General features: G+C 41.1%; 1 protein-coding gene across 2 annotated transcripts in view; it reads right to left on the bottom strand.

The window, feature by feature from the left end:
- TESK2 (testis associated actin remodelling kinase 2) overlaps positions 1 to 26,801 on the bottom strand; it is a 108,073-nt gene that overhangs the window by 57,070 nt on the left and 24,202 nt on the right. Inside the window, exons 1-2 of one of the 2 annotated variants that reach the window (XM_066324960.1) lie at positions 20,986 to 21,181; positions 13,189 to 13,489 (exon numbers count right to left, since the gene is read on the bottom strand). In XM_066324960.1, coding sequence (XP_066181057.1) covers positions 13,189 to 13,407 — 219 coding nt within the window. In that variant the 5' untranslated portion in view covers positions 13,408 to 13,489; positions 20,986 to 21,181. Of the gene's footprint in view, positions 1 to 13,188; positions 13,490 to 20,985; positions 21,182 to 26,801 lie in introns of those variants that run through there. The other variant, XM_066324961.1, reaches the window with a different exon arrangement.

Below are 26,801 nucleotides of genomic sequence, written 5' to 3'. Positions count from 1 at the left end.
TGAAGAACATTTCCTAATACTGATACTGTAGATCTGCCAACACAGCTTTCAGCTGTGCTCCTAGTTTTTCAATGCATTTTCATTATTTTCCAAATCATCATTATATAGCTGGAAGTATTTTGTCACAGTTCTCTTCCAAATCTTCATTTAACTGCTTTCCAGTTTTTCCTTACCTTTCTCTCTTCTGGCATCCAGCCTCATTGCTTAAATACATTTACAGATCTTTACTTACACAGTCTACTCCATAAAATCATGTTGCTGTTCTAGAACACACACCAATTTTTTGTTCATTCTTTTACACACCTTAGTCTTCATCTGGCCATTTCACCTTTGCTGCCATGTATCCAAAGCACTATTTTAAAAGCAGTCCCGTCTGGTCCAAATATTTGGCCTTCCCTGAGTTTGCTTCTCTGTCCTCATTTGATTTACAAGTATTTGCTCTTTGATGAAAAGAGATTAAGACATTCCCTTAGCTACTATTCTAGGCCATTTGCACTAAATGTGTTACACAGTTTAATTTTGATTGACTGAGTTAACAGTAAAACTTGTGAGGCACATGAGATGATAGAAGTAATCACTGTTAAGGAGAAAAGGCTTCATCGTATGAGTAGCAACTAAATGATAGGAAAAGTCTTTCACAGGGAAGCTGACCAGCAATTTGGCTCTGATACAAAACTTCTCTCAAAAACAGACTATTTCCTTGCTGTCACAGCAGAAGAAATCTTCAAAAAAAAAAATAGACTCAGCTACATTTTATCCAAGTCTCACAGTCAAGCTACCAAGTCATCACACTTACAGGGGCATATATTCATACCCCAAGGACAAATGTGTTAGAAGAATGCCTTAACTCTATGGTTGATTGAAAAAAAGCTCCCTTCAGTAAAGAAGATAAACCTGTTCTTCAGCTCAGTTCACTTATAAGTCTGTAATCCAAAATGTTTTTCTTAACATTAAAAGGTACCTACTGTCAGACACAGATATTCATAGTAGTGATGCCTGTATCAAGTCAAAAATTTCATAGCAGTAGGAAATTTTGCAATGATGAACAGAAGCTGAAAGAAATACACCAGTCCAGATAATACTAAGCTGCTATGCGGATGCCAGAGAGTCAGATGGGTTGTGGCTGTTTTCAGAGTAGTAATACAGAATGTCACTATACTACAACTTCTTGCAGCAAGAGAGAGACCTGCCAAATGTAACAAAACTTTGCCAAACAAAACCAGTCAGCATGTGTTACAAGAGCTTTAGCCCAGGTTCAGAAGATCTACAGAAACTAGGCACAAAATAAAGCCCCAAACCTTTCAAAAGCCTGGCAGTAACTGTGATTCTACTAATTTCTAATACTGAAAAGAGTTGAGAGAAATACCGAGAAAAGGCTGGAGACTTTACCATTTTCCCTTTAGTACAAAGGCTCACTATTAGGCAAAGGTCCTAATTTGATAATTTCAGTAACTTCTAGCACCACCCAGCAAAAAAATAAGTTCAATTACTAGAGAATATTCCACACCTACAGTCAAACAAATTCTCAACTTTTTTTTTCAAACTAAAGTGAATTTCTAATTAGTAAGACAGTAGTGCCATTGACACTTTGTAAATCCACTTGTGTGCCAAAAAACGATCAATTTTTCTTTTGTATTTTGTTTTTCTTCATTGCCTACTGTAATGTAGAAGCAGGGCCCAAGATAGAGCACCCTTTTATTTTAAACAAACCATTTATTGATAGGAATCTATGCACATATCTCTGCCATTAACTTGATCTCAATCAAGCCATAAAGGCAAAAAGAGACTACAGTCTTATTTTGAGAGAAAGCACAAATTCATCAGAGGACTATTGTTCCACAGTTTGAGATGAGAAATAAACAGGCACGGCCCAGGGTGGGGAAGTTGACTGATTTTGTAGCCAGTTCAGCAGAATGTAACCATATAAACTTTCCTCTGCAATCCAGGACATGGAACACAGACACTGGGTGAGCACTGTTTTACCACAACCTCAGTAAACAGCTCAGCCATGTACTTTATACCTGAGTAATACCATAGTCAGGAAAGAAAAAGAATAATGAGTTTGAAGTTCATAACCGAGAGCTTATTCCTAATTTTCAATGTTAGCTATCCTCAGCTCACCAAGCAGCCCTGAGCATGCTACTTCCTTTCTTTTGTTACCTCTCTAACTGTTCTATTATACTGAAGTGATATTATCTACCTGCCAGAAAACTGGAAGATTGACATCTGCAAATGACTGCTGTAACATCCAAAGATAATACATAATCAGATACAGTATCTGTGTTCCTATTTTCCCATTTAATTTTTAATACTTATGGTTAAATATTTCTCATGTTACTATGGGTTTATCCTGTATGAACGATAACGACACTTACATAATCTGAAGATGTTTTCAAAGAAAAACAACACTTTGGACTGAGATTTCCTGACACAGAAATTTTATCTTCTAACTATTACAGTTTATGAATAGTTCAGCACTGAGCACACAGTCCCCCCACTACCCTAATAATCTCATCATTGGTATTTAAACACATTTGTGGGGTTTCTTTTCAAAACTGCATGGGAGCCTTAACAGAAAATTCTGTTTGGAGCAGAAATAATTTCCTTAGATTTCCTGTACAAATCTTTCAAACAAACATTGCCATGCATGAGTAAGGAGGTCTGTCTCACCTTTCAGAAGAGAGCCCACTGACATACAACTATTGCTATTATAATCACAGCACTTAGAACTTGATCACGACCACAAATAAAAAGAAAGCAGGGAGCAGGAATAAACCACATTTTGCTTACTTGAAAATACTTCAGCTTTCATAAATCTATACAGTTAATAACTTTCAGGTTACAGCTAAAACAAAAAATTCTAAGTAATTTCTTGCTATTTAAGCCTTCATGAAACTGCTCTTCTTGAGAACTAGGTTCTTACACAATTAACTAATTAAATACGCCGTGAAATTTCTTGTGTCTCATCATGGCCTGTAAAGGCTAGGAAGCGCAAGAATTGGATTTGCAGGACTTAACTGCAGGCAGCTCATGTGAACGTTACAAAGCAACACCAGTGAGTCAGTGTTAGACACATTGTCAGCTCCGGATTAGTTAACAAAGCAACGCTGTCTCGGTATCGATCACTCCAGTGGATGTTTCAGGGCTCTGTCCTCTCCTCAACCCCTAATGCCACCAGACCATCAAACAGAGGGCCCCCGCCTTGCAGAGCTGCTGCCAGGGCCCTGCAGCCACCCCAGAGCACTCCCAGGCTGTGCCAAGCACAGGGAGGGTCAGCAGCTGTGGTGACTCCCAGACACAGGAAGCACGTGGACGGGGAAGAGATTACTACAGTTTCGCCTCAGCATCCATTGGGAAGAAGTTTTGGATCACTTGCATACAGAATACCAACAACTGCAGCAGGAAAGATTAAAAGAAGCCCTGTCATACAAGCTTTGGAGTTCCTTTCTCTAATCACTTGCAAAGGCTGTTAAGGAGCTATGGAGAAGCATTCCATATGAATCTGTGGCTGTAAGAATCTCTTTTTTGTTAGTGCCATCAATAGCAATTTGCAGTTCTCATTTTTGCATTTCCTATTAGGCAGTAACACATACACATTTGTATGTATTAACATCACAGACACTCCCCAGGCACAGGCAGTGAAATCCATCACTGAAATATATTTAACTTTCCCCTGCTGCCAATACCAGTAAATAAGAGTCCAGAGAGGTGCCTCAGAGGCGTCTCACAGAGATTTTTAAGTGAAGCACTCCTGTTCTCTGGGCACAGTCATGTTAATACTGGACATATGCCAGTATGCCAGCACAGTTATTTGAAGAACAGTAAATCAGCACCTGTCTCTCAGTATCAGCTATGAATGAGCTTACACAAATGTGCATGTTTGCCAGCTGGCAAAACACAGAAAATCCCAGAGCTGGCAACCCAGCACATCTCCATCCAGAACAGAAAACTAAACAGATCTCATTTAACTGTGCTTGAGAAATTATTATGGAAAACAAGACAAAAAGCACACAAACATTTCAGAGCCAAGGGAATCTTGCCACCTGTTTTGCCCTGGGAAAACTGCACAACGATACTCAGATTGGCACTTTTCCTACAGAAGAAAATCAAAGACCCAAAGGACTCTGAACTACAGCAGTCACTGTACTAAACACAAAATCCAAATAGAGGTTATCTCCTATTGCAAGGTACTTATTACAGTATCAGTGTCTTTCTTACTGTTGACAGAATTTGTGAGTGTTCTCTCTATTTGTGAGGACAACAAAGACTTACCGCAGGTATTCCATGTATCAGCTCTTCAGCAAGGCTGAGGAGAGGCTAAGTTCTCAAACAACTGAAAAATATATTTCAAAACGGACAATTTTACATTACACTATGCTGTTGGTTTTTTGTTTTGTTGGTGGGTTTCTTTGTTTGTTCTTTTGGGGGAGGGGGGTTTGGTTTTTTTGTTTGTTTGTTCTGTTTTTTGACTGAGTATTTTTTAACATCAGGTTTGTTCCAGTGATTTTTATTCTGGCTTTTTAGTCAAACAAACCATTCATTTTCAGGGTAGTTCTATCATATTTTCTCAATATTTCTGTCTTCAACAGAGAAGCTGTCTGACCCAAACAGAGAAAGTGAAACAGTGTAAGAACTGTTTCACCCTGTTTTAATTTATGTTACTCAGTAGAGTTCTAGACTTTATTGTAATTATGCCAAGCAGGACTGTAGGAAGAAGCATTATGGAAGAATAGTTTTGAAAATTTTCTTAAAATATTTCAACATCGCTACAAAAGACAAGGCTTTCATTTAATCTGCTGCCTGGTTCTCCTTTGATTCCAGCGTTGCCTCAGCTGATGTTTTAAGATGATTATAATACTGCATATATTAAAACTTCTCCACAGAAAATAAATTAATAAAAACCAGAACTTGTTTCAGACAGCAAATATGAATTGGCCCTCCATCCTACCTTGTATTCCTAAGCATTTTCAGTTCTGCTAAAAGTAAGAGTGTTCTACACTTCAGAGATAGGCAAATGTCATTAAAATTCAGAATTGCTAATGGGGAGGAAGTGAGTATTTTGCCCCATGGTGGAATCCATAAAGACTAACAACACAGATGAGGTTTTTTATTCCTATATTAATGATTTGTTGGAGTACAACCTATTCATTACTACTTCTCCCAGTAGCCTATGCCCTATAAAAGTATTTGCTAATTAAGTGACAAGGACTAGGATGACAGCAGCTTGGCACCTCAATAGCAAAAAAACATTAGCAAGAGGAAGACAACTGTCTGGTTAAATGGTTACCATACAAATAATCTTAGCAGTTGGAAAAAGGGCTCCAAAGGACTGATACTTCACATATCAGCATAAGAAAATCAAACTCACAAGAGTTCTACTTTGACTAAGAAAGCAGCAGCATCCTCAGCATTTATGCCTCAGTTCCACCATGGTGCTTCTTCCTACTCCTGACAAGAACCAGAATAGAAACAGATTAGAATCACCTCTCTGATACAACTCCAGAGTTTGAAATGAAGTTTCAGAGTTATTCAGGCTCCTTGGCTGGATTACATAATATACTGACTGTATTCCCAAACATATAGCAGCTTGTTTTAACATTGAAACTTCACAGGAGAGACCTTTAGCCTCCAACACCTTACCTCAGTCACCTTGAGCAAGGTGAATTTCCTTCGCTAGTCAAAAGGAAAAGATCTTCAGATTAAAATGTAATTCCATTTTAAAAATGAGGCCAAAAGGGTATACATGGACAAGAAGAGTTGCTGTCTTTTTCTAACTGGCATCATATCACACGGGCAGGGACAAGAACAATGGCTCTACACCTGAGTGAGGGAAGATAAGCCCTGGTCAAATGGGTCTCACTTTTCAGTCAAAAAGTCTATTCCCCATGCCTAAAAGATCAGATATTATATCTGCAAAGCCAAAACATAGGACAGTTCACTTACTCCTTCCCTACTCCTTCTCCACCCTAAAAAGATGGCTTCTGCCACTATTTGTCGTAAGCAGACTTTGAAGTATCTCATTTCACCTCACGTAGCTTACAGCCATTTCAAGAGGAAAAAACCCACACACCAGTTAAAAATATAAATAAAAAATCCTATTGTCTAGAACATTACTTCCCAAAACTGGTGGTATTATAATGCTGGAAGCTGTAACTTCCTCAACACCTTACCAAGCATAATTAAGAACGTTCTAAAAATACATATAAAGATGGCCACAAATATCACTAATAAAGCAACAGGAGAGAGAAAAATTTTGGTTGGTAAGGAACATTCCACAGGTGCTTACTTTTTTAAAATAAGTACAACTCTTATTACAGCTTTCAGCCACTGGGCTTTATCATGCCTTTCTCATTACATTGAAGAGCACCTTCAAATAACTATTTCCTTATTGTAAGTCTGTCTATGCACTGTAGTGACAATTTTTAGACAGCAAACACATTAAGACTGAAGTCATCCACTGAATCACTCCTCTAGTTATTAAACCAATTTTTATTTTTTCTTTGTCCTCATGTGTTAACACAGAGTTAACAACCTGTATTCTCCAACTTCAGAAAAGTCAAATATCCAACGCTGAAAAAGTATTTCAAGGCTACAACTTGAAAGTTTCCTACAAATACTTAATAGAATAACTAAAGTATCTTTTAAGCCTATGAAGTAGTACCACAAATTTCATGGTTAGTGGATAGAGGTGTAATCTCATCTCTAATGTTTTACAAAGTTTTTGAAAAACACATGTTCAGACACTTACATTTAGGCGTCTGATCAGGCTGCTAATTCCAGAGACAAATAAGATGCTTTTCCAGTACAAACCTTTCACTAAATATTCAAAATCAACACAACAGTGAGAGAACTCTGAAACTGAAGCCATAGGGACAAAGAAAAAGCATGAGAAAGATTTGAGATTTCAGTGAAATTTTACTTTATCAATGCTGCTCTCAGAATATTTTTAATCTGAATACCAGAACATCTATGTTATACAGAATGATGTTTTTGTTGTGTTTCAAATTTCTAAATTGACAGTGTTACTATTTTGTTCCTTAAGACAAAGTGACAATCAATCATTCTAGACAGAGAAGGTATGAGCGGAGTACTTATTGATGATGGAAAGGAATTCTTCCAGCTGCTTTCTCAATTCCTCAATAAATTTGTACCATTCCTTTTCCAGGAGCTTCTGCCCTTCCAGCTCAACCTGGTAAAGGGACTAACCATGCCCATCATCTTTACATGAAGTCAGAGTAGCCTGATCTACTGTTGGAGGCTTTCCAGTTCAGTGTCGTTATGATGCAACCACTCCTCTCTTGCTTAATAAAATTGATTTTTCAGAGATACTAACTCCTGGGCACCTCCCACTGCAGTCACCTCTATAACCAGATTTAAGGAATAGGTTAAGGAGTTGTCCACACACCATGACATAAAGCTGCTCTTGCCCCACAACAAAAGGATTAAGAACAAGAGGACAAGAAGCCTCTTCCCACTCTATGCTTTTTGACTCCATTAATCTACAACACAAAGAGAAACAGATTTAAAGTGAGGTAGGAAGGCCTAGACAGCAACAAAAATGCCAAACCCTGATGTTCAGCAAAACTTGCAGAAAGTAATTATGCCTACTGGGGAAGAATGAGTTTGCAGGAAAAAAAATTAGTGTGATTATCTGCAGTACAGTACTAATGCCAAGAGGAGAACTCTTGTTACTGCCTTGTAAGTCTGAGGACACGATACACATAGCATTAACCAAACTATGGTTCCAGGAACTCTACATCTCATGTACAACAGTTACCATAAAGAAAAACACCTACACACAATTAGCCTTCCTACCTTTCTCTATACAAGCATTCTGCCCAATTAAGTGACTTTACAGTGATATTAATGTCACCTTGAAGAATGCAATGTTGGCCGAAAGTCTGGTGACAAAGCAGTTTGGTACTAACAAAAAAAAAAATTTCTTTGTGTTGTCAGTGTTTATGTTGGGAGTTTTGAAATAATAATCAAATGGGTATGACAGAATTAAGGAAAGCTTGCCTCCAGTTGAAAAACCCAGCTTCTCCTTGATTTATGCTGACAATTAACCGCTTCCTTCACACAAGAATTCAGCAGGGAAGTTACTGGCTTGACAGTCTTGAAGACTGACATCCCATTTAATGCAGGAAATAGGCACACACATAGGAGAGAAAGAACTCGCTTGTAGAGCCCTGGGAGAGTGCTGAGGCCCTGCCCTGCAGGTGAGAGCCCCAAACCAATTCTGTTCTTGGCCATCCTGCAAAGACCAGCAATAACACACAGATGCACATTTAGATTTAAAACACTTTGACAGTTAAAATATTGCAGTGCTGTTTATCTGATAAAACCCAAGTTAATAAAGATTTCAGTCTAGGAAAGTGTTGTCTGCAAAAACTCTGAGACAGTTTCCAACACCTTTTGCAGTGGGATTTTGCTAAGCGTGGGCTGAAAACCAAGCAGCAGGTCCCTTGCCATTTTTCCTGTGCCTTTTCCATGTACTTTTCATAGTCATATTCTCCTTTTAATATGAACTGGCATTCCCTTCCTTGCATGCTCCATTTTTATAACTACTCAAATATCTGCTTCCCTCCTTCCACACACTCACAGACATGTTACTCTTCTGACTTAATGCCACAGGAAAATGGAACCCTCTGTCAGTAATGAGTTGCTAGCAGAGTCAATAAGCAAATAGGAAGGACCAGCTGTAGAAACAACTCAAACTGGGAGGTTCTATCTATAAAAGGATCATTTAAAAATAATAAATTATAGCCTGGATACACCAAAGGAGGTTGTAGAATCTTTTACAATGGAAGTTTAAAGGACAAGCCAAAAGTAGCTGCCAAGAACAGAGCACAAATACTTATGCCTAGCTCAGCTAAGGATACTGTACTAATTCTCATAACATCTCTGTCTAGATTTACATTAATTTTCAATTTAGATAATAAGATTGATCAAGCAAAATGTATACATGTTTAGCAATGGCAATGTACATAGACTTCTGTAAGGCACCTGACTCCGTGCCGCAACTGACTACAACCAGGTTACAGACTGGCCAGAGACAGCTGAAGATACTTGGACATGACAAATCAGGGTAAGACAGAGCAGTCTCCTCAAGGAGGTTCCTGAGGAACCAAGCAAGGTCTCCTCTAACTCAATGTTCTGCATTGCCTTCCTCCTGACAGAAGCTGCCACTCAGAACAATCTGACACTCCTAAGTTTGGACCATTATCCTCTTTGTTTCACTAAGTCAAACCTAAGTCAGAGGCAACAGAAGAAAGTGACATTAAACATTCCCACACTAGACTCCTCAAGGCCTGCAAAATTACAGACAAACACAGAGAGAAATGTTAATCTGAATGGTAATGAAGTCATAAAGTACAAAAAAACCCTAAACTTCCCATTGAGTCACTTTGGAAAGTCAGATCAGTAACATCTCTTAAACCTCCCACAGTTTAGAACAAGATATTCCAGAGATCAAGCCCATGACCATGACAATGTGCCCATGAGACAAAATATCACAAATTATACACTATCTAGTATTTTTTTATGATTTGTATGTTTAGAGGAACAGAACTACCAGTTTTATTCTAAGTGCATTACAAGTACTTGATAAAAAGAACTATATATGTGTTCCTCACAGTACCTCAAGCACAACTCCAGCCTCGTTTCTCCTTTCACATTAGACAGTTAGATGCTGCTTATCTTTAAACATCCTGAAGACATAAAATAAATACTAGAAACAGGATCCTAGCCTCAGGTACAAGGTACGTATTTGGACAGGCACACCTTTCCTGAACAGTCAACACTTTCGAAAGTCAGAGAACATTAATTTGACCATGCAAATAAAGACTAACAACTAATTAATGAATTGAGGACCATCACTCCAGAGTATTCAAATAGGAGGCCTCACAGTATAAGCAACTACAGCACAAATACCCTGAGGATATTGATCCTTTTGCACCCACCACTCATCTTGTTAAGACATCCAAAAGTATGATGTCCCCTCTGTTTGTATTTATACTTGGCCTCTACAATTCTGTATTGGATCAATGACTCCTGGTTTCACGTATACACAAATACTAAACGTATTGAACTAAAAGTTCAATTTTTAACACTGGAATGTCACAAGTATTTCCAGTCTCTCCCAAAAGTTCAGCTACAGAATGCAGAGACAAAAAGAACACTTGAAGGAAACTCACAGCAACTTGAATACTTAGTACTGGCCTTGAACCTGAAGGCAAATGTGAATAGAGGATCATCCTGGATTTTAGTCTGACTGCTGTTCAAAACCACACATTTTATAATTAATAGTAACTATTTCCTGATACAATACTTTATTTCAGTACAATGCTTGGATTCCCCCACAATTCCTTATAGCCTCATCAGCTGGTTTTCCCTACTAGCAGTTTAAGGGTTTGGGCTCACAGCTGTTCACCAGTCTCTCTGCCCAGCTCGATCTTAAAAGCAAACCTCAGGGTACTCCACTTGCCATGGAAATTTGGAACAGGCTTTAGTCAGTCAGCAGCTTCCAACTAAACTGCTGATATTTTGACAAAGTTCAGTTTTTCTAAACAAGTTTCTGTAACATCTAGTATTCAGGTGAACATGAATTTGAAGTGTTATAGTGATGGCTAACAAAATCAAAAAACTAGTCTAATACTCTGTTCTGAATAAACCATAGATTTTAATATGTTTAAGAATAAAGGGGCACTAGAAATGTTAGAAGATCATTCATAGCATATATGGCCATTAACACATCAGAGCTGTAACATACTCTTATTCACAAGTTAAGAGAAGGCAACTTCTATCCACCACAACAGGCTATATTTTAAAAGAAGTTTCCATAGAATAGGATGGAAGGGAAGAAATCACTGGAAAAAATTGTCAGCCACATAGCAAAACAAAAATCTCTAACCCTTAAAACAGTCCCAGCATTCTTTGCTAAATCACTGAGTGACCCAATGCATGTTACAAAACAAGAGACAAATACATTATTGAAAAAGCTCTGGAGACATGGTGGGTTTTGAGACACCATTGATGATTTAAGGAAAGGCTTCACTGCTCTTGTAAGATTACTTACACAGTAAGTTTAGATCTACCCTGGATTTTTCTCAACTTCAATCATTGAGCTGTGAACCTGCAGATCAGACTGAATTTTAACTGTGTCAAGCCACGAGGCTCTCCTTACTGGAAGCACATCAAGCTTCTCACATGAAATCTGATCATCAGCACAGTTGGATTAATGACAGAGGTGGTCAGGCTGATAAAGCAGCAGAACAGAAACCTGCTTAAATGAGTCTGGAACTGCATCTGTGATAAAGCTGTAATGCACTCTCACCCCTTCACACCAGAACTGCAGAGCTCTGGTCGAAAGTGATGCAAAAGAAAAACGAGTTTATCACTCAGTGTCTGCCTGGGGGGACTGTGGCTGCCTCTGCAAAAACAGACACCAGATACTCAGACTCCCACCAGCGCTCCCACAGTAATGCCACCAACTCTATCCAACACCTTGGGATGTCTAGTTTAGCTCACTGCAAAGGAAAACAGCAGGGGAAGGGTTTTTAAAGAATTAGAGATTAATTTATGCACATAAAAATAAACTGAGTATCAAGGATTTCTCTCAATCAACAAATTCTCAAATCCATCAATTACTACGAATGCTGGAAATTCACCTTTATTTTTAGCTACCTTTTTCCCTCCACCTGAATTATGACATTCACACAAGTAAAACAAGGTCTGTTATTTCCTAGTTAGAAATGACCCAAGTCTATTTGAACCTTTATACATGGCACCACAGCTTCACCATAGAAGCTGTAAAGATGAATTCCAGTAACACAAAGAACTTTTAAACATTTAACATTAGAAAATGTCTCCACACAAAACCAGTTGGTACAAAATGTATTACAGAAAGTTTTCCAAACAGGGAAATAAGACAAAACCTAAACTAACAAAGAACACCAAACAAACCCTTGCTTTCAACTGCTACAAAAGCTGGCTTTATTAAGAAATATCCTGCACTGAGTCTCCTACACATCCCAGATAAATTTCTTCATGTCTACCCATCTGAAAAAATTAAAAACTTGTGTTAGTGAAAACTAAAATTTCATATATCTAGCTAAACAGAAAAACTTCTGTGAAGTGACTTGCCCTTTCACAAGAGGACACAGATACATGGAGATCTCAATGCCTTTGGGTAGTAAAGCAATATAAAAATAATTTCCTTTTTCTAATGCAGGTATTTATTTACAGCAATAAAACTGGACAAAAGGTTTTTCGGTTTAACTTCAAGAAAAAAAACCCACATAAATTGTCATGGAATGGACATAAAATACTGTAAGATAGTTTTCTGGCATTTCACTGAAATAGAAAACAACACAGAGTGTAACTTCATGTAAAGTCAGGAACTAGAACAAGGAAACAAATTATTTTTTTCAATGCCTGAAAGACCACTCAATGTCCTGTTCCTCTACCATAAACTTTACCAGAACACTCAGAGCAGCAGAAACACTACTAGCACTATAAATTGCATTTGACAAGTTACTTTAAAAAGCTCTTTTCCATGTCCCACATTCGTAGCAGCAAGCCACTGACAACATCAGATTTTCTCCTTCATATTACTTACTTCAAACCAATCTCTGATTATTGGAGCTAAAAGAGTGCCTAAGAGTGGCATAAGCAGCAAAGGAAACATAGAACAGCAGTAAATTGCATTGTAATTTCAGTGCAATAAAATCTGTGGTTCCCAATTCAGCAACCATGTATGGAACTCCTTAACACATGCATCCAAGTCTTGTGAGGCAAAGGAATGTCTACCATCCCACAAAACCAATAAACCAGCTAAATTAAAGACATTTACACTCACATATGGGAAAACCAACAGCCATCAGTGTTTAACACTACATGAATGCAAAAATACACGGCAGAGGTCAAAAAATAAACCAATTATTTTTAGCTTTTTCTCTTTTTTTTCCAAAAAGCTCTGCAACTCCTCAAATAAATAAGTGATTCCAGCATCATTTGGAAGAGTAAGAGAAGAAATATTTGGAGCCTGAAAGTTTTTCATTTGTCACTCATTCTGAGTGAAGCAAATACAAGGACTATCACTTGACTTCAGTGAAAAGCAAGTCTTGTACATTCTTTTCATCAAACATGAAACAATCAACACTGAGAGGAAAAAAACTAAACACACACCTTGAACACCTCAGAGAAGAAACCAGAGCCAATTTTCTCACATGTGAAGTCATCAAGACGAGTAAGTCTGGAAAAGGCACTTATCAGGGCTCTGTATGAAGAGGTACAAACTCTTCCTATCTGGGATGCAGTCCCTTCTCCAGTGCCACCATCAAAGTCTTCGGCGCGCTCCAGGCGTGGTGGAAATCCTGCTATTGAATTCCGCTTACTTCGGTCCATTTTGAAAACAAGATTTGATTTCACTACGGGAGGACTTCTCACATCTTAGGTAATCTGCTGTCTTCTCTACTCTTGTTGGATCCTAAAATACAAGAAATTGGGATTACTATTACTGTGAAGATATCTAATAAGCTTCATAGGACTCCAACAAAGCTTACAGCCATTTGAGAAAGAAAAGAATGAAGATATCCAAGCAGGGGCACAAACACCAAAGAAATAAAAGAAACCAACACACAACATCAACAGTAAAGACAGCAATATAATGAACTTTTCCTTTAGATTCATGGAAACACCCTATGCTCTGGCCATTCTGAGACAAACAGGCTGAGAACTCAAAATTTAACTGGTAACAACTTTCATTCCATTCCCCTCCAACTCTTTCTTTTTTTACTTAAATTCTGATTGCTACAGCAAGCAAAGGAGCAGGAGGAAGCCCATAAAATGTAACATTTTATTCTACTTCAGCTGCAACTGGTGACCAGTCTACTGCTACAGCAAGAAACTATTTCACTTTTGGGAGTGAACAAGGGGTCTCTAACTATAAAAAAATGTAGATAGATTTTCAATTGACATAAGGAAAGTTATTCACTTGGACTGTCACAAGGTTATATCCACTGAACACCTAGCCCCAAATTCATAAAAACACCGACAATCCTGCTACAAAAACAAAGTATTCTTATAGCAATCTGTCAGACAAATTTCCTCCAAAAACATATTTTTTAAAGCTATATTAATTTCAGTTCAATTGAAAACACAGGAAACAAGCTACATTTGCCAAGTAGGAGAAAAGGAAGAAAAAGGGAGCGAGGACCAAGATTTTTTTTCTCTTTTTAAGAGGATGATGAAGTAATCAGGATGACTCTGGAGACCATCAAATCCAGCTTGGACTGGCAAACTTGACAGGTGGCCTATTTTTTTTTTTCTTCAAACCTTAGACTTAGGAGGTTATTCACCTATTCCAAACTTCACAGATAGTTTGAAGCAATTTGGTAAGCACCTACAAAGCCTGCACAAAGTGAACAGTCACAAAGAGTACATCTTTCTTCCCCCCCAAGGGTGAATGAAAAACTAGAGGGAGGGGAAGGAAACAATAAAATCATTTTTTAAAACCGATAATTACACTTCTATTCACAGAGATGTACAGAACCTGAACAATGCACTACATTTGAAAAGCATCTCAAAAGCAGAGGCACACCAGCTGTCCTCTGAAAACACAGCAGTGCTGCCATACCCACGTTTTGCATGCAGTGTATCTTTTAGAGATGCTCTGTGCCAACACATCAGGCAAACACACAGCCCTTCCCTTGCTTTCAGCAATAAGCTCTGTTGAACTGTCTGGAATTAATTTGAGGTTGTCCGCTCCAAAAAAGAACAGTGTTTATTTCAAACATCTTAACACCTCTCTAAATGGATGTCAGTGGGTAGAAGGGACTCTCACCAAGGCATGATTATGAAAATTTAATCTCTATCAAATCCCACCTCATGTTTTTCCCACAGAATTTTGTGTGCAGACTCCCACATTCCTGATCTTACTGCACGTTTCAGATGATAGTGGCCAACTGGCACAGAGGAGATCAGGATCCAGTTTCTGATCTCCTATACTTGAGTCAGGAGCCTCGAGGGTCTGGAAAAGCACAGAAGCACCAGAGGAAGACAAAGCCTGTTACACATCCTCAATGGAGAAAAATAGCCCAGAGAACCTCCTCAGCTACAGACAAGATGCCTGGGAGTTTCCAAGGCCTGCTTAAATAATTCCTTTTGATCTGAAAAGGACAAGCTATATTTTGGTTACTTTTCAAAGAGATAAAGAAAGAACTGTCTATGGAAGGAGAACAGACAGAGGAAACCACAGTATTAACAATTAATTTTTTTGATCAGAAGATGCAATCTTTGAAGACTGACCAGAAAACCCACTGTAACTGAAGGAACAGGGTTTTTTAAATTTTTTAGAACTTGTTTCCATCAGAGTAGCACCCACATGCACCAGACACTTTCCATGGAAGGAGACAATCATTTGCCCCCAGAAATGCACAACCTGACAACCCAGTACCACAGGATCACCACTCCACAGAAAGTGCAGAACACCCAAATAAATTCAGTGATAAAACACATCTATACTGCAACCCAGCAAACTGAAGACTAGAAGTTGTCAGGCAAAACATGACAACAAAAAACAAAATAGGAAAGACTGCTGTTGTTCTAACTAGAGGAAGATAGACCAAGTCAGATAAGCAGTATTAAACAGGAGGAAAAGTCCAAATCTCTTAAGTATCCAGATACCATTAACAAAAAATGGCCTCCACACAGTTTCTACATCTATTTAACAAAGCAAAAAAATCTCCCTCACACATATACACATCCTTTTACTGAAATCACATGGTGAACTCTGCAAAACTCTGTACAAATTCCACAATGAGAGAAGAGATTCAATGTACTTCACACAAAATAAACCCCCAAAAATTTTGCCACCTGGATTCCCAAGTAATCCATTCCTTCATTTTTGCCTGCTAGAGTTTAACTTTCCAGACAGCTACACAAAATCCTTGGAAATTATTAGGATACAGCTCCATTATCTTGCCCAGGATTCCATATACAGAATCAGAGGAAAATTTCAAGTGGGCACAATTCCAAGTGGGCCTCCTGTCATTTTGGCCAATTACACTAATGATCACATTCTCAATGAAATCAACCAAGGTTTAATTGACTGTCAAGTCAGTCTGAGGTACTTTAATTTACTACCTTGTATGATTAATTAAAGTGCACTGAACAGAAGCCAAGACTATCCTGTAAATCCTGTAACCAACTAAAAGGTTGTTGGGTGTTTTTTCTTCCTATTAAGGTTCAGCTTAAAAACTCTTGAGCTGTGCTTAACAGACAGTTAAAAGACACTACACACTAGAAAAAAATTTCCTAATAAATTCTCAGCTTTCAGAACAATTTTTCTGACACCCATATGCAAGAAAAATGCGCCCCACTCTGCCAAAACTAAAGTGATTCTGAAATTCACCTCTCAAAATGCTTATCTGCCCTATTCAACTATTTCTTACATTTCTAAAAAACACAATTTCAGAATGTTTCATGCCCTACCACATTTTAATTTCCTGGCTTACCAAAACACATCTTGAAGGAAAAAAAATCCATATTAATATTATATTAAGATCAGCTTCTTCACTGAATGAATGCACTGATTTTTTAAGCACAGAAATTACTACAAATACAACAATTATCAGCACTGATTTGGTTAATTAGAGATTTATCTTTCAAAACCAGTGCCTGGGCCTGCAATTATTTAAAGATAGAAACCTCACAAGAGGTATATCAGGTTATACTCTAAACATCAGTGTCAAATAAGTGGCATATATTAGCCAGCAATTAACATTTTATATTTCATGGATATAAAGATGGGTAAGGCTCCTCAACTTCAGCAGCATCCCTTTTACACCTCAGAGCATAAAACAAGATCCTGCAAAAAAAAAACATTTCAGCTCATTACTAAGAGGCTTTCTGCCCCCAGTATCTTTACAAACATGTGCATATTTGTACTCAAATGTCAAACTCACGATTTCCTAAAAGATGGCCCTAATAACAACAACAACCATTTTTAGACACAGAGATGGTCGCTAGGCATTCAGCCTGGAAAGAAATAAATCTGGAAGACGCATGTTATTAATTTGAAAAGGTTTTCTGAAGAACAAGATGCCAAAGGTTTGACAAAAGTAATTTGCCGAGAGTTAACTATTTAAACTTGTAGTCTGATGAAGTTTCAACAGCCAGCACTAAAAAAAACAAAGGAATTAAAGGAATTATGCTGGCAAGTGCCACTCAACAAAATAATAACTCAAGAGGGAAGAAGACTTCACTGTAGTACTGTGCAAATTTCAGAAGGGCTTCAAAGAAAGAACAAAATTTTCCAAAGACTGAATTGACTGAAGTCCTTAGCCTGGAGGACAAAAAAATAAAAACAAGGAAAAAATGTTTAAAAATTAAATCCAAGAATTTAAACTGAGCAGTAAAGAGAACCAGACACTCAATTTTGTTCTCAGCTGCTGTCACCTGCTTCCCTAACAGGAAAGTTCCTTGGTTTGTCCATAACTTAGCTTCTCGTCCTCGAGAGGAAGACAGTATCAAATATTTACAGATGAGGTAGCTACAAATACCAGAGCTTGGACTATGTTTGGCCCAACTCATCCTGAACCTGAAGTCTTTTTTTACTACTTTACGGGACATGTCTTTAGGTTCAGTTTATGGTCTTAGTTACAACGCTGCATTTGAACATGAAAATCCCAATATTTTCTATTTTCACTTACATAACATTTTGCTTTAATTTCATCTCCCCTGTACAGGATCATTCCCAGCTCTAGCCAGCACTGTCATAGCATAAGCTTCCTGCAAACTAGGACTGACAGTCCTCAGAAGAGAGCTGCATTAGCCCTACTACACCACTCCAGAAACTGGAAGTCTGCTGAACTGCATCATGGTTTTATAATGCAAACAAACCTCCACGAGAGGCTAAGCTGAAACAAACAGTTCATTTATTTTGTGACTGTAGCCAAGTTTGAAATGAGTAGGAGAGACCAGCTATTACTGCAGAGCTCAGGACTCTGGGCCAAGGTTGTAGGTTTAAAAATATTTTCATCAGGCATAGGCATAAATTCTAGCACATATTTAGAAGGCAAATATAACTGAGGAAGAATATTAAAATCTCACAAACAAACACAAAACTACTTGATCCTTATGCCCACAGTGTAATTACCAGCATTTTCTAGGGTCCAATTAACAATACAAAACTAAAGCTCTACCAAGGACCCTGCAAAAATCCATTCCTCTCCTAGCCTGGTTTAAGTCACTCCAACTCAGAGTGCAGACAGGCTCTAGCCTTGTTACAGAGCATCCTTAGAGTTAAATAACCACTCAAGTAGATCATGTACAAGACACAGCTGCTGCTGCAAATGGATCATTTTAATACATTATGTTTGCTTAACAAAACATGGCCCAATAGAGACAGTGAGAAGCTGCTCATGCCTTCCAGGTGTCAGCAGGCTGACATTTGCTGAGCTCTTAACAAAAAGAAAAGGAATCAAAGGCTTCTAATACCAGCAGGTATTGTAACATCTCAATCCAGCAATTTCCCCCCCAGCCTCTCCCTGGGTTTGCAGTGAGGGCTGACAGCTCTATTAGGACTGAGGGTTTCACATGAGACTGGAAGCAACTTTTGTTGTTTCAATGCAGCCAGTGAGACAATCCAGAACAGCAAAGGAAAGAGAACACGAATGCCTGAAAGAGGGATGAAGACCAAGTAAACAGGCTGAATTTCATACCTGACTGACAGCTCTTGGACACAACCTTATATTTATGCATCACCACACAAGGCGGTCAATATTGGTATTTTCCAGCTAAAAGTATCATCTCCACAAATACTTAAGACACATTCTGTAGCCTACCCTTACTTAGCAAAAGCCTGAGTTACTGGTTTCACCTTACAGTGAAACACCAAGTACCTTGTTTACTGCAGCAGCGACTGCACGATGGACCAGTAACAGTGTCTTCACTAATTTATGACTCTTTGAAGTGAGAACAGGGCTTCCCAAACCCACTGCTCTTAAGGTACTGTGGACACTGATGTCTGATGGTATTTACAAACCAATCTGAAGCTCCCTGTACAACGGAAAACACATAACTCATAGTCTGAGAGCCATGGACCTGGAGTGTACAAGGTCGGCCTTCAAAAGCAAAGTTACCTCAAGCAACTCCACTCCTGGCTGCAAAAGCTGTGACATTTCTCCAGTCCAACCAACAGGACAATCACACCAGAAAGTGGCTTAGCCACTACCAGCAATGTGTTCAACTTAACAAAAAGTGACAGGATCATATGAAAAGAAGCTTACAATCTAAGTCAGAAAGAAGACTCGGCAACAGACAACAGATGGAGCTGCTGTGATACAGTTGCTGATTATTAGATGGACTTACTGATGGAATACAGCTTCAAATAAATATGTTAGGGAACTAATAAGCAGGAAAAGGGCTTTAAAAAAATATGAACATTGACCTTTTTTGATCTTGCTTAGCAGAGCTCTTATTTTTGTGCCAGTTTGCAAGATGCCACACTGCAAGGAAACAATAAAGAGCTTTGCCATTGTGCAAATGCATGGCTGTCTGCTATAGGAAAAATACAGAAAGGGAACAACCTATGATGCAAGTGAACCACAAGCTTCATTCTTTTCAGCAGCAGACACAGAAGCAACAGTCCCCTCCTTCAACCCTGCATTTCTTCCATGAGTCTGTGAAATCATTTGCATAAAGGATTACAGTGGCAAAAGCAAATATCTGGAATTAGAGGGTATAACTAGGTTACAGGAGGCCTGTGCCACTACAGCAGCTCTTCTGAACTTTGTCCTTCCACAGTCAAAAAAATATGAAGAACTGAAGCAAGGACTGCTCTGTAGGCCCTAATTTGTGCTTGATCCAACTGCCAACTGTTCATCCTAATGAAAAGCCACAAAACTAATCAAAGCAAAAAAACACAGCAGAGCACACACTTGCCCTCAAGTACAGGGAATACAGTTTGCCTATACTGAACTTTGCCTTCAGCTTAAACGACTTATTTTGCATGAAAGTTTTACACAAACCAAAATGGACAATGGAATTACTCAGCCATGCTTACAGCGGAAAACTGCAAGAATCAGAAAATGACATTTTTATTGGCATGCAATAATAATTTCCAAGCATGATGACTAAACGGAAAGGTTCATGACCAATCTACAGGGCACGTCAGAATTTCTCATAAAAAAACCTTATCTGAGGTTGCAAATTCCAGTACCTAATTACGTCTATGGAACTGTAAGTTTGTTGATTTTGCAGACAATAAAATATGCTAGAACTATGATCTCTTTAGAAAAAAAACACAGTCGAAGCACAAAGGCTTCTCATAGACTAGCCTAAAAGTTAGCTGTTGCCTTTTTTAGAGGGGCAAACAGAAAGGTTTAAATAAAATTCAACTCGGTACTCTTCAAATTCATTACCCTTGAAATTGTAGCTTTCAACTATTACAGCAGCACTTACAGGAATTCCCAAGTGGAAAGTCCCCCGTACTTCAAGCAAAAACCCTTCCGACCCTCCAAGGAATACAACATTAGCAGTGACCATCTACATTTACATAGCAGATCTCACCTGAAAGCCATAAAGCAAACATATACGCACACACACTTGAACACTCGAGCCTGTCATTAACGCGTGATTCACGTATTCTTCCAGGGTAGCACTTCAATAGCAAAACCCGAGCCAAGCCCTCACACCTCTTGGCAAAGCGAACATTTCCAAGGCGATCCTGGCCGGCAAAGATCCGCGCCGAGCGCTGCCAAACTCTCGCCCCCGGATCCGAGCGCGGCTTTCCCGCAGCGCCCGCCGCCCCTCACCTGCCGCCACCGGGGCGGCCACGGCCCCTCCGCTCACCTGCTCTCCGCAGCTCGCCTCACCGCAGAGACCCCTCCGCCTGCAGGGAGCCCCTTCCCCGGAGCGGCCCCGCTCCCCGCCGCCGACCCGCCCGGACCTGCCCCGCGCCGCCCCCGCGCCGGCCGTTACCTGAGCGGCGGCGCCTGCAGGGCCCGCGGGCGGCGCGGGCTTTCATGGCCGCATTCCCCACCCGCGGCCCCTCAGCACCCCGGCGCGGGTCCGCCCCGCCGCTGCGGCCGGCGCGGGGCCCCCATGTGAGGCGGGAGCCCGGCTGCGGGACCCGGGGCCGCGACCGCCGGCTCCGCCTCCTCCTCCTCCGCCTCCTCACGAGCCCCACCGCCCACAGACCGGGGCGGGAACCGGCCGAGAGTCGCCCCTCCCCTCAGGCCGATCGCCAGCAGGAGAATTGTGATGAACGGCGCCTCTCGACCAATGGGAAAAAGAAAGCGGGCTCAGGGATTCGCGGGTAGTCTACGTGAGTGCCCCTTTCCAATTGGTAGTGAGCGCTTGAGCGACACTCAGGCTGACCAATCACAGGAGCACCAATTGCCCCTGACAGACGCGAGAGGGGCAGCGGCAGGAAAGGGAGGGGTCGTTGCTATGGGCGCCTCGCCCTCATTGGTCTGTCCTTTGGTCTGATAAATAAGAGACTCAGCCAGTAGGTGAGCGGGGCGGGCAGTGATGGACGGCCGAGACAGCCAATCACCGTGTGTTTGGAGCGGCGGTGCTGAAGCTGTCAGCGGGGCGGGCACTCAAACGTCCCGAACCCGTGGGTCTCGCTCCCCGTCCCGGTCACGGTTCGCATCCCGGTCCCCTCCCCCGCCCTATCCGTGAGCCCTTCGCACGTGGCCCTCGGCGACCGCAGCTGGGCTCTGTGATGGTAACCCTGCTGGTATTCCTCTAATTACCCGTGCCCTGCTGCCTTTCCCACAGGACTCATCCCTTTCTCTGGTCCCCTCCTCTCTCCAGGACTCGCAACTTCGGCCTTTTCTCTTCCCGTCCTGCCCATCTGCCTGCCCCCTGCTCCTGGTGTCGGTCACACGGCTCGGCCCGCCCGGTCCCCGCCAGGAACCTGCTCAATCCAGCTCAGATATTCTGGGGGTTCGGCTGCCAAAATTAAATCAACCTGGGATTTTTCACATGCAAACTGTTGTTGTTCGAATTATCACTTATCCTCACGTAGGCATACCTGTAACAGGTATGGAAAAAGCCTTTCTTTCTGCTGCGACGCACTGCCAGATTCCAAGTATCCATTCCAAAGCACGGCAGGACTAGAACATCTCGTTAAACAGCTGGGAGGGGTTTGGTTTTGTTTTATATTGGCGAAAGGCCGATTTTTTTCCCTGACCTCATCTTTGGCAGAGGTCTACTTATTTTTACTGAAACTCTTCAACAAACAAAATTCATTCACTATACAGTTTTGGGTAGAATAACCAAATCCCGAACAGTTAAAAACCAGAGGAGTTGTAACTAAAAAGGGTCCTGGACAAGAATGTGTCACTCAGCTTTGCCATACCATATTAGTAATAAGTTTTGTCATTAACGTTCATCATTAATTTTACATCTAGTCTTTTCAGCATGATCTAAAACCCGCTTCAGGGAATTTGATGTTGAACATATTTGCGCCAATTCTAAATACGGGACAGAGACTTATTCTTACAGTTGGATTAAAATCTCTCTATTCTGCAATGTCTTGATTAAATTTAGTCTCAGAATTTCAATCAACAGTGAAACTTTCTCCATAGGTTTAACTACAAAATGTGTAATCATCACAGGTGACACATTAAGAGTACTTTTTATATGGGCAAAAAGCATCTTGTTTCTTAATTTCCACCTAGATTTCCTTTACAGGAAATTTTCCCACAGTCACAAATGTTAAATAACAACCATCTGCAAACATCTATTCTAATAGGTGCAGAAAACTTTGGTAATTAGGCCATTAGAAATGATTATCATATGCATCATATTTAATGAGTGACAAAGCAGATGGAACTACCAGATCCATCAGTCTCTTCTCTCTATATTCAAGCAGAATTGAGTCTCAGAATACAGGGTTTTAGCAAGATTTTTCTTTAGTGGTTGGGTTTGTTTGTTTGTTTTTGATTTGTTTTGTGTTTTGTTGTTTGTTGTTGTTGTTTTAATTCAATGCTTTATGTTTTGCTAGGATTTGTCTAAACAAGATTTTGCAAAGTCAGCTCTGGAACATCTCCTAGGTCCTTTGCCATGTTAGGGTCCATTGATCCCTGCGACTTTGTACCCCATTAAAAAAATCCCGTAACTCCGTATTCCCCGGTATCCTCGTCTCTGCTGTTTCGGGAGCTATTAGTTGGCTTTAAGGTGACATCTGGTGGTAGATTTTTATTACTGCTGTTTTTAGTAACTGATCCCAGAACTACACAAAAGAATTTTCTTTCCCCTGTTCCCCATCAAAAAATTTACCTGCTTTTTGTTTCCCAAGCAAGATATGTGTAATTCTTGCTTTTGGACTGCAAATGTCTTACTGAAGGAAAAAGCACTTATCTCGCAGTCTGGTGCAAAGTAACATCATTAAAACACACCAAAGCGATCCAGTAAAGTTGAATCTCAGTTGGAAACACTCACATTGTGTTTCACGTAACATTGCATGAGGTCCTGTGACTCGATTACTGAGCCCTGTTTTGAGGGAAATAAAACCATCTTCTGAGCCCTCCTATGATTTCATCTCAAGGGCAAGTCCTGCATTTTGAAAGCAGAAATAACCGTATATAGCAGCAGAATTTTCTCTCAGTGTCCCCGTCCCCTCTCGCAGCTGGCAGAAGCACCGGGGCAAAACTGCAGCCTTGAAATCTGCAGACGAGTGGCTTTTGTAGCCTCCCTCTGTTTCCCGGAGAGAGGAAAATGAACACGGCATTAGAAGACTCGTCGAAGAGACTCATCAAAAGCGAAGTCTCGGAGATGTCACAGCGCTCTCGGTTCTGCCGATCTCCTCTCGCGTGCCAGAAGGGTCCTGCAACCTGTAAACGCCTGTGCTCATGGTGGGTGTTCCCCTCTCCTCCGGATGCCCCTAGGCTGCTCCATGCAAAGATCGGCCGCTCCAAAAAGCATCTCTGTGGCTTTGCCGTTCCCTCCTCTCTGCTCTCAGACTGACTCTCTCCTCCAGACTGATCACTTTGGCTTTTTAAATGTATCCGGTTTGGCAAAGCAGCAGCGGAGGGTTCACTCACGGTTGGACATAAAAATAGACATTGGAAAGGGGATGAGAGCAGGCAGAAGGGGGAATTCCCTAATTCCCCTCCTATGGGTTTTGGAAATGCCCCGGAGGAGAGAAGTTTGGGAGATTTCTCCTTCCCAAGAAGAAAGTTGATGCAATAAGTCTATGCAAATTCGCCCCCACTGCAGGAGAGCAAGTGTTTTCCCCTGCAGAGGTTCTGTGGGCGCCAAAATTAAACAAGTGTCACACGACAGGGACTGTCTCTCTTCCCTCCCAGGGGACCAAAACAGTGGTTTGACCTCGCAGCATTGTGATGAGATTGGGCATTTTAGTGATTTAACCCATTAAATACTTCATGTAATGACACCTGTCAAGAAAAAACATCTTTGGATAGGATTGATAAAATTCTGCTCTGATTTACTACCGTGGAGATCTGAAGACATGTCACAGGAGCTGGAAGAGAGGGTCCCCATGGGAATGCCAGGAATTTGCTCTTGATTCATGCCAACATAGGCCCTTTTCTAGCCCCTGTCTTTGGTGGATGTTTAACATAACAACCATGAAAAAACGATGTCTTTAGGTTTTCAGTCACACACCAAACCCCTAGATTTTGAAAACCATCTTAATGGGCTCCCTGGGAGGAACATTCTTCCACCCATACCTCTCTCAGACAGCCTTGCAGGTGGCCTTTGCAGATCAGGGACAAGTTTGCTTGTGAGCAGGGGAAGGGGGGAGGCACAGCTGGGGCTGTGCTCTGACTCTCTGCCCCTTGTTTTGTCACGCCCATGCTCCTGGCAGCGAGGGCTCTGTGGGGGCAGCCTGTATGGACAAGGATGTACCTGCCTGCCAACCAACTGGGTTACCAATTCTGTCACACCACTGGTGCAGATGAGATGGCCAGTGTGCTCAAAGCTGTGCTGCTGTGTCAGCCCAAACCCAATACCACACATCTCTGCACAAGACCTGGCAACCATGGGAATGTCACAGCTTCTTCCATGTTCCTCTTCCAGGAGGCTGGGCAGAGCCCAGGCAGGAGGCTGGCACAGCACCAGACACCCTGCCTCAGAAACTGGAAAGGGATTGTTCTAGGGCAGATGGATATGCCCAAATTGACAGCTCCTCTACTGGGACTGGTGCCGCTGTCTTGTGCTCCCCTGCCTGCTCATCATGGCCATCTGCTGCCTTGGCTACAATTCAGAGCCTGTCTGCCCTGCCACAGTGCTATGGCATGGCTACAACCAAGTTCCTGGCAGTGCCATGGTTATGGAGTGGCACCAAGCTGACCAGCTGGCTCCTGAGGTGCTCCAGCCATGTGGCTGTGCAAACACTGGGACAATGAGCCTGTGTCACTGTGCCTTGCTTTGGCCCTGGGCAGAGACCATCATACCATGCTCCAACCCTTGGAGCTGAAGAGCAAAGGTTAGACTCAGGGCAGGCCTGGAGCATGGCTTCTCTCAGCAGCACCTGAAATGAATACCACTTTTATAGGGGAAAATCTTAAACATCTGACAAAGCTGTATTTGCTTTGTATTCACCCACCAAAGTGCAGAAATACAGATTTATATTATCTTGGACCATGGTAGATGCTGAAAGAGGCCACACAGTCCTATGAAGATCGAGGCCAACAGTCTAATGCCCATTAGTCCCACCTCTCCTGCACCATGTTGAGGCACAAAAGGGTTTCTGCATTGCCTGGTGCACTGTCCTCACTCCCCAGCTAAGCCAGGTTATCTCTGGGATGAAAACACAGCTTTTTGTGTCCTCCTCTGATTATGCTCCTCACATTTCCATTCACTCCTTTTCTCTGCAGTTACTTCTCAAGTGAAGAGACTTGTCCCTTTTGTGGCTTTGAAATTGAAGACCTCTGCCACCACAGGGCTCTTCAGCTTGTCCGCCATCCCAGCCAGCCAAGGCTTGGGCATCTTCAGCTCTCCCCCTGCTTTCTCCAGCCCTTTGCAGAGCTCCAAGACCTACAAGTATAGGGATGCTACCAGATCTCAGATCAGATGCTCAGCTCTCTATGAGATCCCACTCTCCAATCAGCATGCCTCCAGATGCATTTAGGTTTCTCAGAGCCTTAATTTTCCATGGCTCCCTGAGCCAGTGAAGTCACAGTGTTTATTGTTTCTTGCCCAGTATGATTCTCTAACTCATATGCTTTGCTGTCTGTTCCACCTTTTTTTTTCCCCTTTTTTTTCCTTTTTTAATTTTTTTTTCTTTCTTTCTTCCTTTGCTGGCCTACCAAGCTGTGGAGAGCTCTTGGAACAGAAGATGAGTCAGGACAGATATGCAGAGGGAAGAAGATGATATTCCAGCCTTGAAGTCAGGTTCACTGCCTGCGTCATTCTTATTAAAAATAGAATGGCAGTGCTGTTCACATTGGAGGAGAGACACAGGAGATGTAATATCCCGGGCTGCTGAGCAAATGCTCCCTCTGTCTGCCTGCAAGTTCCCCAGTGGCATCTTCTGCTCTTTGATAAATTCTATTTTCTTGGCTCTGACTTGTGAGATTTAATTTGCCTTTCATAAAAAAAAAAAAAACAACACCTAGTTTAATGTTTCAGCTTTGGGAGGGAGAATGACTCACTCAATGATTAGGTCTTCTGCTCCAGTCAGTTGACTTCCAGCTTCCTTAAGAATTGAAAATCCCTACAAGTGCCAAGTTGTCTTCCCTTGAGAGCAGCTCCTCTCCTCATTCTGCACTGAAGAGCTTCTGGAGGACAAAAACAGCTGTTTAGGGATGATACCTCAGCCT

This window comes from Sylvia atricapilla, chromosome 9 (assembly GCF_009819655.1).
Source record: "Sylvia atricapilla isolate bSylAtr1 chromosome 9, bSylAtr1.pri, whole genome shotgun sequence".
Lineage (NCBI taxonomy): Eukaryota > Metazoa > Chordata > Aves > Passeriformes > Sylviidae > Sylvia > Sylvia atricapilla.
Note: the sequence above shows the minus strand (reverse complement) of the source record. Positions and strands in the feature narration are given on the sequence as shown.